Source organism: Festucalex cinctus, chromosome 8, assembly GCF_051991245.1.
Source record: "Festucalex cinctus isolate MCC-2025b chromosome 8, RoL_Fcin_1.0, whole genome shotgun sequence".
NCBI lineage: Eukaryota > Metazoa > Chordata > Actinopteri > Syngnathiformes > Syngnathidae > Festucalex > Festucalex cinctus.
Window position 1 is genome coordinate 9121529 of NC_135418.1, and position 17476 is coordinate 9139004.

At 49.6% G+C, this 17476-nt stretch overlaps 1 protein-coding gene across 1 annotated transcript in view; it reads right to left on the reverse strand.

Annotated features, from left to right (window-relative positions):
- Positions 1-3282: 3282 nt before the first annotated feature.
- LOC144024356 (transcriptional repressor scratch 2-like) overlaps positions 3283-17476 on the reverse strand; it is a 32048-nt gene continuing 17854 nt past the window's right edge. The window contains exon 2 of the mRNA XM_077530594.1: positions 3283-4240. Coding sequence (XP_077386720.1) covers positions 3474-4240 — 767 coding nt within the window. The 3' untranslated portion in view covers positions 3283-3473. The remainder of the gene's footprint in view (positions 4241-17476) is intronic.

Consider the following 17476-nt stretch of genomic DNA (forward strand, 5'->3'; position numbering starts at 1 on the left):
TAAGTGTTTGTATAATGTTCTTAAAAATTATATGTTCATCTTCAGTTTTTATTGTGTATTTTTACCCATTTTTTAAAAAAAGTTATAAAATGATTTATTTATTTATTTATTTATAGAAAACCTGACAATAAATATACTTCTTTAATAATAAGAATAATTATGATTAATGAATCATTTAGTGTCCTGGCAACCAAATTTAGACTTTGGTTCACTTTTCAACCAAATTTCTACCAAATTTTCAACCAAAGGATGTCTTTTTAAGACGTCTTTTCAACGTCTTGAAAATGGCGTCTTTTCACCTTTCAATTTTCAACCAAATTCAGAATTCTTTTGGACGGACACCAGCGATGTCTTTTCAATGTCATTTCAACCAATGTTTCCATTGAGGATATTACATTACGGCATATTTAAAAAGCCAACAAGAAAGTTTAAAAAAACAAAACAAAAAAATGTGTTATTTGATTGGGAAAATGATTTAAAATACCATGATATTTTATTAACCTAAAAGTACTTGGTATCGGTACCAGCGACGCTGGCACCAGTAATTTACTTGGTATCGAGCGATACCAAAATCTCAGGTTTCGCACAGCTCTGCTCATGCAATATGCCAAAAGAAGAAGAAGTCATACTGTCACCTAATATGACAAATTATCCATTAACACGTAGTTGACAGGCTTTTAAAATGTAAACAGGTATTCCAACTACTTGCAAATATTCTAACTAGGTTTTTCCTCTTTATTTTTTATTCTAACTAAATTAGAAAGTAATGTGAGAAGTTATGTGAACTGGAAGGAACCATTACAGTTGTAAGGCAATGTGTTGTAAATGTATGTTTGAGTTTGTCTCTATACTTTAAAATTCACTAGTAGTTTGTGAACCAAGGTAAGTGTGTTTCTTTGTGGATATTAAGCTTAATTCTAATTTGTTTGAATAATTTGACACCATAATCAAGAAGGATATTTATTAAGTATTCAAATTGATTATCTTTATTGTCTTCAACAATCTACTCAGACAGAATAAATACTGTATAACAGGGCAAAATATATCCTGGCTTTTGTCCACAACAAAACAGTTCATGGCTTTGAAATCAGACCAACAATAAATAATAAATACAAATAAATAGTCAAATAAATAAATCCATCCATCCCTTTTCTATACTGCGTATAATCAGTGGGGTTGTTGCAGTTGGTGAGCTGGAACTTGCAGTATCCCAGCTGACTTTGGGCGAAAGGCGGAGTAGATGCTGGACTATTTGGCAGCCAATCACAGGGCAGTTCATACAAACAACCATTCACACTTATATGGGCAACTTTAGAGTTTTCAAATCATTTAAAGGGATAGTTCGGCTTTTTTGACATGAATCTCTATTTCATCCTCACCTCCAGTGTGCGATCAGCACTGACTTACTTTTAAGATTATATCAAACAAGGTTCCTAAGTACCCGCAAAATAATTTTTCCCTCGTCTGCCAAACTCATCAATATTCTACATGAGGTAGTTCAACAGATTTTGTCCCGTACAAATTTAAAACCCTAATGGGTCAAAACAGTTTTTTGTACAGTGCAGCAGTACAATGGAATCAACTGCCAAAAGAATAAAAAAATGAGTGGAACTTTTCATGTTTTTAAAATGGGTCTCAAATTATGGTTACAAAACAACTTTTAACTACTCAAGTGAACTTACATTTATTTTATTTTTAAATAATAAATTGTATATTTTATGAGCCACAAAGTACCTGTATTATGCTATGGTAACTTCTACCCAGTTTTTATATGTAAAACATGAGTTTTTGATTTATTAATGTTTTAAAATTATTATTATTATTTTTTTAATTTGTATTTTTTTTATTTATTTTTTTATTTGAACGTTTGACTTTTGAAACTTTATCTTATTAGTCTTTGCTGATGAAATGATGTCCTTTTATGTTTCTTGTTTTTTGTCATGCTATGTGTTGAGGACCACAATGGAAATAAGCCTTCTGGCTTGATTGTGTTTTTATCCTTGGTGATACCTGAGTGATTGGAAGTATGTGTTGTATGTTATTACCAAAAAAAAAAAAATCAATCAATCTATCTATCGATGTACCATTTAACTCATTCACTCCCAGCCATTTTCACAGAAGCAATCCCGTTCGCTCCCGACTGTTTTACTGAATTTTTGACTGATTTTGCAAGGCCCACAGAATATTGTGTTCAATTGCTATAAAGCAGGGGTGTCAAACTCATATTAGCTCAGGGGCCGCATGGAGGAAAATATATTACTAAGTGGGCCGAATCGGTAAAATAATGGTATATAACTTAAAAACAATTGCCATCAATTATACGCAGATTTCTGAGATTTTTGGGCCAGCCCTAAATTACGGAGCTCAACTGTAATCTATTGTTTAAAATAACACGAATGCAAATGAAAGGCGGCAACACTTTGCCTGTATGAGTTCCGGACGTGTTAAATCTACCTGTTTTGCATCTATATAGTTCCCAGAATGCATTGTGTGGCACAGTTACTGAAGTTATAAGGACGTTAATCCCTGTCATATGTATTTGTGTTACCAGTAATTGAATTTGTGTCGTATTTAACACGTTTATGTTGGTCGATGATGACAAAAAAAACAAAAAAAGACAACACTTTTTTTTTTTTTTTAAACAAACCATAACTTTAAGTTGTGTGTAAAATAATGACTTCCACGGCGATTCCGTGTCCAAGTTACACTACTCATCTGGGAACTGCTTGTGAAATTACAAATTTATATATTTTATTGTGGCTGGCTGATTAATTGGTCCGACATTATAATTTTTTTTTTTTTACTTTACAAAGTCATCTTGCGGGGTATTAAACCCCTTTGTGGGCCTGATCCGGCCAGCGGGCCGTATGTTTGACACCACTGCTATAAAGGCATGGAACATATCAAAAGAAAGATTAAAGTCTCTTCTTTCATCAGAAAAAAAGTATTTCTATGTTTCCGTTTTGCAATTAGCATTAGAAGAAAGCTAAGTTTCATCAGTTTTCACAAATCTATTTAAAATTGTAAGTAATTTAGCTTTTTTTCTAGATGGCCCTGATTGATCTCCTTTGCTCTGCTGCCACCTGCTGGCCATTTGTGTAATAACTACCATTTCTGCAACCGTTCTTTGCAGTTGAGAGGCTGCATCAAAGCCTTCTGTATGCTCTAGCATAAAAAAACAAAAAAAACAAACAAACATATAAATACGTCTTTGGGACACTTGAAACATTAAAACAAAACAAAACAACGTATTTACACGTTATTGGGAGCAAATGAGTTAAATACAATTCCTAAAACAAGACAATTCTGAGTTAATCTTTGCACAGAATTCCTGAATAATTTGAGTGGTTATTTAATTGTTATTGCATATATCAAAAGGCAATATTAAGAACGCATGCATGTGATAAGCCTAAGAGGCCTGGCAAGCAGTATTACCCGTTGCAGGGATAATTTCATCGAAAGAATGAAGTCAGTCAGTCCTCTGAGCTGCACTCGTCCTCTGCTTGGTGCCCTTTGACGCATGCCGACTCGTAGTGTTTGTTCAAGTAAGACTTGAGCGCAAAGCTTTTGCGGCAGCGCTTACACGAGTAGTGCTTGAATGCCGAATGCGTTTGCATGTGGGCGCGCAGGTTGGAGCGGTCCGCGAAGGCTTTCCCGCAGTGGGTGCAGGCGAACGGTTTCTCACCGGTGTGGGACCTCATGTGGCCCTGCAGGAGCCACGGCCGGCTGAAGGCTTTACCGCACAGCTTGCAGCCGTGCTTCAACTCGTGGGTCAGCATGTGCATGGACAGCGCGGACATTGATACGTACAGCTTGCGGCAGGTGGGACACTCCCTGGCTTGCTGGCTGTCCAGGCTCCGGTGAGTCTGCTTGTGTCTGCTCAGATTAGACGATGTCGCGTAAGATTTGCCACACTCGCGGCATAGGTGACAACCTTTGCTTTTGGATTTTGAACTGTGGCCTGCTGACCCTTTACCCTTGCTGCTGTTTAATTGAAACCTATGGTTGGGTCTTCGTCTAGAGCGTCCATCAGAGATGAGTAAGGCATCGATGGCGCTCGCTGCCATATCTGACTCGACTGAGGTGCTCGAGACTGGGCTGTCTGGATCATCGATGTCATGGTCAGAGAATTCCTCCCCGCTGCTACCACCATATCCTTGGGAGTACAATGCCCCAGAGGCCACCTTGGACAGCTTTGTGTTTTGCGCCACTGAGGGAATTATGTAATCATGTATGTAGCCTGTGGAGGGGAAAAAAAGAAAGAAAAAAAGTTACATTTAATGTCAGAAAGAGTTTTAAAAAATTATAAATTGCATGTGAATGCTCAAAGCTGACTGCTAATATTTGGATTAGAGCTGTCAAACCATTAAGTTTTTCTAATCAGATTAATCACATCTTGGAATTTTGATTAATGACTTAAAGGCCCAATTTGCCGGTTTCACTCAGGAAAATGCACTTTTTAAATACAGGGGCCGGGCGAACGTGACGTCACTCCCGCGGCAATTTGACAGCACGCACGGATTTTTTTTTTCACTCACCCATTCACACATGTAAGCTTCTGTGAGTGAGTGAGTGAGTGAGTGAGTGAGTGAGTGAGTGAGTGAGTGAGTGAGTGAGTGAGTGAGTGAGTGAGTGAGTGAGTGAGTGAAAAAAAAAAATAAGTGCATTTTCCTGAGTGAATTAAAAAAGCTTTTTATCAACAATTTTTTGCCCGCCAAATTTAAAGAGCACTGTTATGTGTTAATTCTTTCAACATTTAATGTTATGAGGATGTCTTCAACATTTTTTTGATACACTGCATATGTTCATCCTCCTCTTTTTTGAATCAGTTAATTACGTTCATTTATTTTTTTGTTTGTTTATTTTATTTATTGAACATATAAACACATAAACATAAAAAAGTAGCAAAAAGTAAGTTAAAACTAAAATAACATAAAAAGAAACTTACAATCAATGACAGCTTTGTATCTTATCACTCATTTCATTATTAATACAATAGGTTACATTTCAATAAAAAAAATTGTGTGATCCTACTCATATAGCGCATATACATAAAATTAATATAAGTACACGATAATAATACATTCACATACTCACATATACAATTTTCATTACACTCATATTGGTACATCAAAGGAAAAAATAATAATTTCTACAATTATACTATATGTCTGGTTTAGATAATGGTCTTGAACTTTGCTTTTAAACATTTTTTTTTAAACTCAGCAAGTGACTTGCATCTTTTCAGCTCAGTATCAAAATTATTCCACAAATGAACACCTTTTACAGAAACACACCTTTGCTTAATATTTGTTCTTGTTTTGGGTTTTCTGTAGACACATGTATCCCTTATGTCATAAGGACTGCGTCTGATTCTCTCATGTTTCGGTTTTGGGTGGTTGGGTTTTAGTTTGGTTTTGGGTGTTTGTGTTGTCTTTTGTCCAGTTTTGTCTCCCCTAGTCTCATCACTGTTAACCTTGTCCACCTGTGTGTGTCTCCCCTCCCCGTTTGTGTGACCTAATTAATGCCCTCTTCCTGCTGTGTTTCCCAGGTGTGTCTGCTTATTGTCTCATTAGTGTTGGTATAAGGGAGTGGTGTTTGTTGCACGCGCGTGAAGGAGCATTGCATGTTGTTGCAGTGTTGTCGTTTCTAGTTAGTCCGAACTTAGTCATCCACGCCAAGTCATCCGCGCCAAGACGTCGGCGCTGTAACAATCGGCAGTGTGGCACCGCACCACAAGGTGGCGCTTTCTTTTCTTTGTGTGTTCGTAGTTTTTCCTTTTGCTTTTTTTTTTTTTTTTTTCCCCGGATTTTTCCCTTAACGGTCTTTTTGTAATGCGTGGTGGCGTCGAGCCCGCTCCTTTTTTGTTGTTGTTAGTTTAAAATAAATGTTACTAATGTAAGTTGCTCTCCCTTTTTTTTTTTTTTTTTGTGTAGCTGTCCCGCTTCGCCGTCCATGGCAAAATCAGCCTCCACGCATTACAGCGCCAAGTCATCCGCGCCAAGTCATCCGCGCCACAGCCGCGCCAAGTCTTCAAAGTCAGCCACGCCAAGTCTTCAAAGTCATCTGCGCCAAGACGTCCGCGCTGTAACAATCGGCAGTGTGGCACCGCACCACAAGGTGGCGCTTTCTTTTCTTTGTGTGTTAGTAGTTTTTCCTTTCGCCTTTTTTTTTGTTTTTCCCCGGATTTTTCCCTTAACGGTATTTTTGTATTGCGTGGTGGCGTCGAGCCCGCTCATTTTTTGTTGTTGTTAGTTTAAAATCAATGTTACTAATGTAAGTTGCTCTCCCTTTTTTTTGTGTAGCCACGCCAAGTCAGCCACGCCAAGTCAGCCACGCCAAGTCAGCCACGCCAAGTCAGCCACGCCAAGTCAGCCACGCCAAGTCAGCCACGCCAAGTCAGCCACGCCAAGTCTTCAGTCTGCCACGCCAAGTCAGCCACGCCAAGTCTTCAGTCTGCCACGCCAAGTCAGCCACGCCAAGTCTTCAGTCTGCCACGCCAAGTCAGCCACGCCAAGTCTTCAGTCTGCCACGCCAAGTCAGCCACGCCAAGTCTTCAGTCTGCCACGCCAAGTCAGCCACGCCAAGTCTTCAGTCTGCCACGCAAAGTCTTCAGTCTGCCACGCCAAGTCTTCAGTCTGCCACGCCAAGTCTTCAGTCTGCCACGCCAAGTCTTCAGTCTGCCACGCCAAGTCTTCAGTCTGCCACGCCCAGTCTGCCACGCCCAGTCTGCCACGCCAAGTCTGCCACGCCAAGTCTGCCACGCCAAGTCTGCCACGCCAAGTCTGCCACGCCAAGTCTGCCACGCCCAGTCTGCCACGCCCAGTCTGCCACGCCCAGTCTGCCACGCCCAGTCTGCCACGCCCAGTCTGCCACGCCAAGTCTGCCACGCCAAGTCTGCCACGCCAAGTCTGCCACGCCAAGTCTGCCACGCCAAGTCTGCCACGCCAAGTCTTCAAAGTCTGCCACGCCAAGTCTGCCACGCCAAGTCTTCAAAGTCTGCCACGCCAAGTCTTCAAAGTCTGCCACGCCAAGTCTTCAAAGTCTGCCACGCCAAGTCTTCAAAGTCTGCCACGCCAAGTCTTCAAAGTCTGCCACGCCAAGTCTTCAAAGTCTGCCACGCCAAGTCTTCAAAGTCTGCCACGCCAAGTCTTCAAAGTCTGCCACGCCAAGTCTTCAAAGTCTGCCACGCCAAGTCTTCAAAGTCTGCCACGCCAAGTCTTCAAAGTCTGCCACGCCAAGTCTTCAAAGTCTGCCACGCCAAGTCTTCAAAGTCTGCCACGCCAAGTCTGCCACGCCAAGTCTTCAAAGTCTGCCACGCCAAGTCTTCAAAGTCTGCCACGCCAAGTCTTCAAAGTCTGCCACGCCAAGTCTTCAAAGTCTGCCACGCCAAGTCTGCCACGCCAAGTCTTCAAAGTCTGCCACGCCAAGTCTGCCACGCCAAGTCTTCAAAGTCTGCCACGCCAAGTCTGCCACGCCAAGTCTTCAAAGTCTGCCACGCCAAGTCTGCCACGCCAAGTCTTCAAAGTCTGCCACGCCAAGTCTGCCACGCCAAGTCTTCAAAGTCTGCCACGCCAAGTCTGCCACGCCAAGTCTTCAAAGTCTGCCACGCCAAGTCTGCCACGCCAAGTCTTCAAAGTCTGCCACGCCAAGTCTGCCACGCCAAGTCTTCAAAGTCTGCCACGCCAAGTCTGCCACGCCAAGTCTTCAAAGTCTGCCACGCCAAGTCTTCAAAGTCTGCCACGCCAAGTCTGCCACGCCAAGTCTTCAAAGTCTGCCACGCCAAGTCTTCAAAGTCTGCCACGCCAAGTCTGCCACGCCAAGTCTTCAAAGTCTGCCACGCCAAGTCTGCCACGCCAAGTCTTCAAAGTCTGCCACGCCAAGTCTTCAAAGTCTGCCACGCCAAGTCTGCCACGCCAAGTCTTCAAAGTCTGCCACGCCAAGTCTTCAAAGTCTGCCACGCCAAGTCTGCCACGCCAAGTCTTCAAAGTCTGCCACGCCAAGTCTTCAAAGTCTGCCACGCCAAGTCTTCAAAGTCTGCCACGCCAAGTCTTCAAAGTCTGCCACGCCAAGTCTTCAAAGTCTGCCACGCCAAGTCTTCAAAGTCTGCCACGCCAAGTCTTCAAAGTCTGCCACGCCAAGTCTTCAAAGTCTGCCACGCCAAGTCTGCCACGCCAAGTCTGCCACGCCAAGTCTGCCACGCCAAGTCTGCCACGCCAAGTCTGCCACGCCAAGTCTGCCACGCCAAGTCTGCCACGCCAAGTCTGCCACGCCTGCCACGCCAAGTCTGCCACGCCAAGTCTTCAAAGTCTGCCACGCCAAGTCTGCCACGCCAAGTCTTCAAAGTCTGCCACGCCAAGTCTTCAAAGTCTGCCACGCAAAGTCTGCCACGCCAAGTCTTCAAAGTCTGCCACGCCAAGTCTTCAAAGTCTGCCACGCCAAGTCTTCAAAGTCTGCCACGCCAAGTCTTCAAAGTCTGCCACGCCAAGTCTTCAAAGTCTGCCACGCCAAGTCTTCAAAGTCTGCCACGCAAAGTCTGCCACGCCAAGTCTTCAAAGTCTGCCACGCCAAGTCTGCCACGCCAAGTCTTCAAAGTCTGCCACGCCAAGTCTTCAAAGTCTGCCACGCCAAGTCTTCAAAGTCTGCCACGCAAAGTCTGCCACGCCAAGTCTTCAAAGTCTGCCACGCAAAGTCTGCCACGCCAAGTCTTCAAAGTCTGCCACGCAAAGTCTGCCACGCCAAGTCTTCAAAGTCTGCCACGCAAAGTCTGCCACGCCAAGTCTTCAAAGTCTGCCACGCAAAGTCTGCCACGCCAAGTCTTCAAAGTCTGCCACGCAAAGTCTGCCACGCCAAGTCTTCAAAGTCTGCCACGCCAAGTCTGCCACGCCAAGTCTTCAAAGTCTGCCACGCCAAGTCTTCAAAGTCTGCCACGCAAAGTCTGCCACGCCAAGTCTTCAAAGTCTGCCACGCCAAGTCTTCAAAGTCTGCCACGCAAAGTCTGCCACGCCAAGTCTTCAAAGTCTGCCACGCCAAGTCTTCAAAGTCTGCCACGCAAAGTCTGCCACGCCAAGTCTTCAAAGTCTGCCACGCAAAGTCTGCCACGCCAAGTCTTCAAAGTCTGCCACGCAAAGTCTGCCACGCCAAGTCTTCAAAGTCTGCCACGCAAAGTCTGCCACGCCAAGTCTTCAAAGTCTGCCACGCAAAGTCTGCCACGCCAAGTCTTCAAAGTCTGCCACGCAAAGTCTGCCACGCCAAGTCTTCAAAGTCTGCCACGCAAAGTCTTCAAAGTCTGCCACGCCAAGTCTTCAAAGTCTGCCACGCCAAGTCTTCAAAGTCTGCCACGCCAAGTCTTCAAAGTCTGCCACGCCAAGTCTTCAAAGTCTGCCACGCCAAGTCTTCAAAGTCTGCCACGCCAAGTCTTCAAAGTCTGCCACGCCAAGTCTTCAAAGTCTGCCACGCCAAGTCTTCAAAGTCTGCCACGCCAAGTCTTCAAAGTCTGCCACGCCAAGTCTGCCACGCCAAGTCTGCCACGCCAAGTCTGCCACGCCAAGTCTGCCACGCCAAGTCTTCAAAGTCTGCCACGCCAAGTCTGCCACGCCAAGTCTGCCACGCCAAGTCTGCCACGCCAAGTCTTCAAAGTCTGCCACGCCAAGTCTGCCACGCCAAGTCTTCAAAGTCTGCCACGCCAAGTCTGCCACGCCAAGTCTTCAAAGTCTGCCACGCCAAGTCTGCCACGCCAAGTCTTCAAAGTCTGCCACGCCAAGTCTGCCACGCCAAGTCTTCAAAGTCTGCCACGCCAAGTCTTCAAAGTCTGCCACGCCAAGTCTTCAAAGTCTGCCACGCCAAGTCTTCAAAGTCTGCCACGCCAAGTCTTCAAAGTCTGCCACGCCAAGTCTGCCACGCCTGCCACGCCAAGTCTTCAAAGTCTGCCACGCCAAGTCTGCCACGCCTGCCACGCCAAGTCTTCAAAGTCTGCCACGCCAAGTCTGCCACGCCAAGTCTGCCACGCCAAGTCTTCAAAGTCTGCCACGCCAAGTCTGCCACGTCAAGTCTTCAAAGTCTGCCACGCCAAGTCTTCAAAGTCTGCCACGCCAAGTCTGCCACGTCAAGTCTTCAAAGTCTGCCACGTCAAGTCTTCAAAGTCTGCCACGCCAAGTCTGCCACGTCAAGTCTTCAAAGTCTGCCACGCCAAGTCTGCCACGTCAAGTCTTCAAAGTCTGCCACGCCAAGTCTGCCACGCCAAGTCTTCAAAGTCTGCCACGCCAAGTCTGCCACGCCAAGTCTTCAAAGTCTGCCACGCCAAGTCTGCCACGCCAAGTCTTCAAAGTCTGCCACGCCAAGTCTGCCACGCCAAGTCTTCAAAGTCTGCCACGCCAAGTCTGCCACGCCAAGTCTTCAAAGTCTGCCACGCCAAGTCTGCCACGCCAAGTCTTCAAAGTCTGCCACGCCAAGTCTGCCACGCCAAGTCTTCAAAGTCTGCCACGCCAAGTCTGCCACGCCAAGTCTTCAAAGTCTGCCACGCCAAGTCTGCCACGCCAAGTCTTCAAAGTCTGCCACGCCAAGTCTGCCACGCCAAGTCTTCAAAGTCTGCCACGCCAAGTCTGCCACGCCAAGTCTTCAAAGTCTGCCACGCCAAGTCTGCCACGCCAAGTCTTCAAAGTCTGCCACGCCAAGTCTGCCACGCCAAGTCTTCAAAGTCTGCCACGCCAAGTCTTCAAAGTCTGCCACGCCAAGTCTGCCACGCCAAGTCTGCCACGCCAAGTCTGCCACGCCAAGTCTGCCACGCCAAGTCTGCCACGCCAAGTCTGCCACGCCAAGTCTTCAAAGTCTGCCACGCCAAGTCTGCCACGCCAAGTCTTCAAAGTCTGCCACGCCAAGTCTGCCACGTCAAGTCTTCAAAGTCTGCCACGCCAAGTCTGCCACGTCAAGTCTTCAAAGTCTGCCACGCCAAGTCTGCCACGCCAAGTCTTCAAAGTCTGCCACGCCAAGTCTGCCACGCCAAGTCTTCAAAGTCTGCCACGCCAAGTCTGCCACGCCAAGTCTTCAAAGTCTGCCACGCCAAGTCTGCCACGCCAAGTCTTCAAAGTCTGCCACGCCAAGTCTGCCACGCCAAGTCTTCAAAGTCTGCCACGCCAAGTCTGCCACGCCAAGTCTTCAAAGTCTGCCACGCCAAGTCTGCCACGCCAAGTCTTCAAAGTCTGCCACGCCAAGTCTGCCACGCCAAGTCTTCAAAGTCTGCCACGCCAAGTCTGCCACGCCAAGTCTTCAAAGTCTGCCACGCCAAGTCTGCCACGCCAAGTCTTCAAAGTCTGCCACGCCAAGTCTGCCACGCCAAGTCTTCAAAGTCTGCCACGCCAAGTCTGCCACGCCAAGTCTTCAAAGTCTGCCACGCCAAGTCTGCAAAGTCTGCCACGCCAAGTCTGCCACGCCAAGTCTTCAAAGTCTGCCACGCCAAGTCTGCAAAGTCTGCCACGCCAAGTCTGCCACGCCAAGTCTTCAAAGTCTGCCACGCCAAGTCTTCAAAGTCTGCCACGCCAAGTCTGCCACGCCAAGTCTTCAAAGTCTGCCACGCCAAGTCTGCCACGCCATGTCTTCAAAGTCTGCAGCGCCAAGTCTGCCACGCCAAGTCTTCAAAGTCTGCCACGCCAAGTCTGCCACGCCAAGTCTTCAAAGTCTGCCACGCCAAGTCTTCAAAGTCTGCCACGCCAAGTCTTCAAAGTCTGCCACGCCAAGTCTGCCACGCCAAGTCTGCCACGCCAAGTCTTCAAAGTCTGCCACGCCAAGTCTTCAAAGTCTGCCACGCCAAGTCTTCAAAGTCTGCCACGCCAAGTCTTCAAAGTCTGCCACGCCAAGTCTTCAAAGTCTGCCACGCCAAGTCTTCAAAGTCTGCCACGCCAAGTCTGCCACGCCAAGTCTTCAAAGTCTGCCACGCCAAGTCTTCAAAGTCTGCCACGCCAAGTCTGCCACGCCAAGTCTTCAAAGTCTGCCACGCCAAGTCTTCAAAGTCTGCCACGCCAAGTCTTCAAAGTCTGCCACGCCAAGTCTTCAAAGTCTGCCACGCCAAGTCTTCAAAGTCTGCCACGCCAAGTCTGCCACGCCAAGTCTTCAAAGTCTGCCACGCCAAGTCTGCCACGCCAAGTCTTCAAAGTCTGCCACGCCAAGTCTGCCACGCCAAGTCTTCAAAGTCTGCCACGCCAAGTCTGCCACGCCAAGTCTTCAAAGTCTGCCACGCCAAGTCTGCCACGCCAAGTCTTCAAAGTCTGCCACGCCAAGTCTGCCACGCCAAGTCTTCAAAGTCTGCCACGCCAAGTCTTCAAAGTCTGCCACGCCAAGTCTTCAAAGTCTGCCACGCCAAGTCTTCAAAGTCTGCCACGCCAAGTCTTCAAAGTCTGCCACGCCAAGTCTTCAAAGTCTGCCACGCCTTCAAAGTCTGCCACGCCAAGTCTTCAAAGTCTGCCACGCCTTCAAAGTCTGCCACGCCAAGTCTTCAAAGTCTGCCACGCCAAGTCTGCCACGCCAAGTCTTCAAAGTCTGCCACGCCAAGTCTTCAAAGTCTGCCACGCCAAGTCTTCAAAGTCTGCCACGCCAAGTCTGCCACGCCAAGTCTTCAAAGTCTGCCACGCCAAGTCTGCCACGCCAAGTCTTCAAAGTCTGCCACGCCAAGTCTGCCACGCCAAGTCTTCAAAGTCTGCCACGCCAAGTCTGCCACGCCAAGTCTTCAAAGTCTGCCACGCCAAGTCTGCCACGCCAAGTCTTCAAAGTCTGCCACGCCAAGTCTTCAAAGTCTGCCACGCCAAGTCTGCCACGCCAAGTCTTCAAAGTCTGCCACGCCAAGTCTTCAAAGTCTGCCACGCCAAGTCTGCCACGCCAAGTCTTCAAAGTCTGCCACGCCAAGTCTGCCACGCCAAGTCTTCAAAGTCTGCCACGCCAAGTCTGCCACGCCAAGTCTTCAAAGTCTGCCACGCCAAGTCTGCCACGCCAAGTCTTCAAAGTCTGCCACGCCAAGTCTGCCACGCCAAGTCTTCAAAGTCTGCCACGCCAAGTCTGCCACGCCAAGTCTTCAAAGTCTGCCACGCCAAGTCTGCCACGCCAAGTCTTCAAAGTCTGCCACGCCAAGTCTGCCACGCCAAGTCTTCAAAGTCTGCCACGCCAAGTCTGCCACGCCAAGTCTTCAAAGTCTGCCACGCCAAGTCTGCCACGCCAAGTCTTCAAAGTCTGCCACGCCAAGTCTGCCACGCCAAGTCTTCAAAGTCTGCCACGCCAAGTCTGCCACGCCAAGTCTTCAAAGTCTGCCACGCCAAGTCTGCCACGCCAAGTCTTCAAAGTCTGCCACGCCAAGTCTGCCACGCCAAGTCTTCAAAGTCTGCCACGCCAAGTCTGCCACGCCAAGTCTTCAAAGTCTGCCACGCCAAGTCTGCCACGCCAAGTCTTCAAAGTCTGCCACGCCAAGTCTGCCACGCCAAGTCTTCAAAGTCTGCCACGCCAAGTCTGCCACGCCAAGTCTTCAAAGTCTGCCACGCCAAGTCTGCCACGCCAAGTCTTCAAAGTCTGCCACGCCAAGTCTGCCACGCCAAGTCTTCAAAGTCTGCCACGCCAAGTCTTCAAAGTCTGCCACGCCAAGTCTGCCACGCCAAGTCTTCAAAGTCTGCCACGCCAAGTCTGCCACGCCAAGTCTTCAAAGTCTGCCACGCCAAGTCTGCCACGCCAAGTCTTCAAAGTCTGCCACGCCAAGTCTGCCACGCCAAGTCTGCCACGCCAAGTCTGCCACGCCAAGTCTTCAAAGTCTGCCACGCCAAGTCTGCCACGCCAAGTCTGCCACGCCAAGTCTTCAAAGTCTGCCACGCCAAGTCTTCAAAGTCTGCCACGCCAAGTCTTCAAAGTCTGCCACGCCAAGTCTTCAAAGTCTGCCACGCCAAGTCTGCCACGCCAAGTCTTCAAAGTCTGCCACGCCAAGTCTGCCACGCCAAGTCTTCAAAGTCTGCCACGCCAAGTCTGCCACGCCAAGTCTTCAAAGTCTGCCACGCCAAGTCTGCCACGCCAAGTCTGCCACGCCAAGTCTGCCACGCCAAGTCTGCCACGCCAAGTCTGCCACGCCCAGTCTTCAAAGTCTGCCACGCCAAGTCTTCCACGCCAGGTCTGCCACGCCCAGTCTTCAAAGTCTGCCACGCCAAGTCTTCCACGCCAGGTCTGCCACGCCCAGTCTTCAAAGTCTGCCACGCCAAGTCTGCCACGCCCAGTCTTCAAAGTCTGCCACGCCAAGTCTGCCACGCCCAGTCTTCAAAGTCTGCCACGCCAAGTCTGCCACGCCAAGTCTTCAAAGTCTGCCACGCCAAGTCTGCCACGCCAAGTCTTCAAAGTCTGCCACGCCAAGTCTGCCACGCCAAGTCTTCAAAGTCTGCCACGCCAAGTCTGCCACGCCAAGTCTTCAAAGTCTGCCACGCCAAGTCTGCCACGCCAAGTCTTCAAAGTCTGCCACGCCAAGTCTTCAAAGTCTGCCACGCCAAGTCTGCCACGCCAAGTCTTCAAAGTCTGCCACGCCAAGTCTGCCACGCCAAGTCTTCAAAGTCTGCCACGCCAAGTCTGCCACGCCAAGTCTTCAAAGTCTGCCACGCCAAGTCTGCCACGCCAAGTCTTCAAAGTCTGCCACGCCAAGTCTGCCACGCCAAGTCTTCAAAGTCTGCCACGCCAAGTCTGCCACGCCAAGTCTTCAAAGTCTGCCACGCCAAGTCTTCAAAGTCTGCCACGCCAAGTCTGCCACGCCAAGTCTTCAAAGTCTGCCACGCCAAGTCTGCCACGCCAAGTCTTCAAAGTCTGCCACGCCAAGTCTTCAAGTCTGCCACGCCAAGTCTTCAAAGTCTGCCACGCCAAGTCTTCAAAGTCTGCCACGCCAAGTCTTCAAAGTCTGCCACGCCAAGTCTGCCACGCCAAGTCTTCAAAGTCTGCCACGCCAAGTCTGCCACGCCAAGTCTTCAAAGTCTGCCACGCCAAGTCTTCAAAGTCTGCCACGCCAAGTCTGCCACGCCAAGTCTTCAAAGTCTGCCACGCCAAGTCTGCCACGCCAAGTCTTCAAAGTCTGCCACGCCAAGTCTGCCACGCCAAGTCTGCCACGCAAGTCTTCAAAGTCTGCCACGCCAAGTCTGCCACGCCAAGTCTGCCACGCCAAGTCTTCAAAGTCTGCCACGCCAAGTCTGCCACGCCAAGTCTGCCACGCCAAGTCTTCAAAGTCTGCCACGCCAAGTCTGCCACGCCAAGTCTTCAAAGTCTGCCACGCCAAGTCTGCCACGCCAAGTCTTCAAAGTCTGCCACGCCAAGTCTGCCACGCCAAGTCTTCAAAGTCTGCCACGCCAAGTCTGCCACGCCAAGTCTTCAAAGTCTGCCACGCCAAGTCTGCCACGCCAAGTCTTCAAAGTCTGCCACGCCAAGTCTGCCACGCCAAGTCTTCAAAGTCTGCCACGCCAAGTCTGCCACGCCAAGTCTGCCACGCCAAGTCTGCCACGCCAAGTCTGCCACGCCCAGTCTTCAAAGTCTGCCACGCCAAGTCTTCAAAGTCTGCCACGCCAAGTCTTCAAAGTCTGCCACGCCAAGTCTGCCACGCCAAGTCTGCCACGCCAAGTCTGCCACGCCAAGTCTGCCACGCCAAGTCTGCCACGCCAAGTCTTCAAAGTCTGCCACGCCAAGTCTGCCACGCCAAGTCTTCAAAGTCTGCCACGCCAAGTCTGCCACGCCAAGTCTTCAAAGTCTGCCACGCCAAGTCTGCCACGCCAAGTCTTCAAAGTCTGCCACGCCAAGTCTGCCACGCCAAGTCTTCAAAGTCTGCCACGCCAAGTCTTCAAAGTCTGCCACGCCAAGTCTGCCACGCCAAGTCTTCAAAGTCTGCCACGCCAAGTCTGCCACGCCAAGTCTTCAAAGTCTGCCACGCCAAGTCTGCCTCGCCAAGTCTTCAAAGTCTGCCACGCCAAGTCTGCCACGCCAAGTCTTCAAAGTCTGCCACGCCAAGTCTGCCACGCCAAGTCTTCAAAGTCTGCCACGCCAAGTCTGCCACGCCAAGTCTTCAAAGTCTGCCCCGCCAAGTCTGCCACGCCAAGTCTTCAAAGTCTGCCACGCCAAGTCTGCCACGCCAAGTCTGCAAAGTCTGCCACGCCAAGTCTGCCACGCCAAGTCTTCAAAGTCTGCCACGCCAAGTCTGCCACGCCAAGTCTGCAAAGTCTGCCACGCCAAGTCTGCCACGCCAAGTCTGCCACGCCAAGTCTGCCACGCCAAGTCTGCAAAGTCTGCCACGCCAAGTCTGCCACGCCAAGTCTGCAAAGTCTGCCACGCCAAGTCTTCAAAGTCTGCCACGCCAAGTCTTCAAAGTCTGCCACGCCAAGTCTGCCACGCCAAGTCTTCAAAGTCTGCCACGCCAAGTCTGCCACGCCAAGTCTTCAAAGTCTGCCACGCCAAGTCTTCAAAGTCTGCCACGCCAAGTCTGCCACGCCAAGTCTGCCACGCCAAGTCTGCAAGTCTGCCACGCCAAGTCTGCAAAGTCTGCCACGCCAAGTCTGCCACGCCAAGTCTGCAAAGTCTGCCACGCCAAGTCTGCCACGCCAAGTCTGCAAAGTCTGCCACGCCAAGTCTGCCACGCCAAGTCTGCAAAGTCTGCCACGCCAAGTCTGCCACGCCAAGTCTGCAAAGTCTGCCACGCCAAGTCTGCAAAGTCTGCCACGCCAAGTCTGCCACGCCAAGTCTGCAAAGTCTGCCACGCCAAGTCTGCCACGCCAAGTCTGCCAAGTCAAGTCTGCCACGCCAAGTCTGCCACGCCAAGTCTTCAAAGTCTGCCACGCCAAGTCTGCCACGCCAAGTCTTCAAAGTCTGCCACGCCAAGTCTGCCACGCCAAGTCTTCAAAGTCTGCCCCGCCAAGTCTGCCACGCCAAGTCTTCAAGTCTGCCACGCCAAGTCTGCCACGCCAAGTCTGCAAAGTCTGCCACGCCAAGTCTGCCACGCCAAGTCTGCCACGCCAAGTCTGCAAAGTCTGCCACGCCAAGTCTGCCACGCCAAGTCTGCAAAGTCTGCCACGCCAAGTCTGCCACGCCAAGTCTGCCACGCCAAGTCTGCCACGCCAAGTCTGCCACGCCAAGTCTGCAAAGTCTGCCACGCCAAGTCTGCCACGCCAAGTCTGCAAAGTCTGCCACGCCAAGTCTGCCACGCCAAGTCTGCAAAGTCTGCCACGCCAAGTCTTCAAGTCTGCCACGCCAAGTCTTCAAAGTCTGCCACGCCAAGTCTGCCACGCCAAGTCTTCAAAGTCTGCCACGCCAAGTCTGCCACGCCAAGTCTTCAAAGTCTGCCACGCCAAGTCTGCAAAGTCTGCCACGCCAAGTCTTCAAAGTCTGCCACGCCAAGTCTGCCACGCCAAGTCTGCAAGTCTGCCACGCCAAGTCTTCAAAGTCTGCCACGCCAAGTCTTCAAAGTCTGCCACGCCAAGTCTGCCACGCCAAGTCT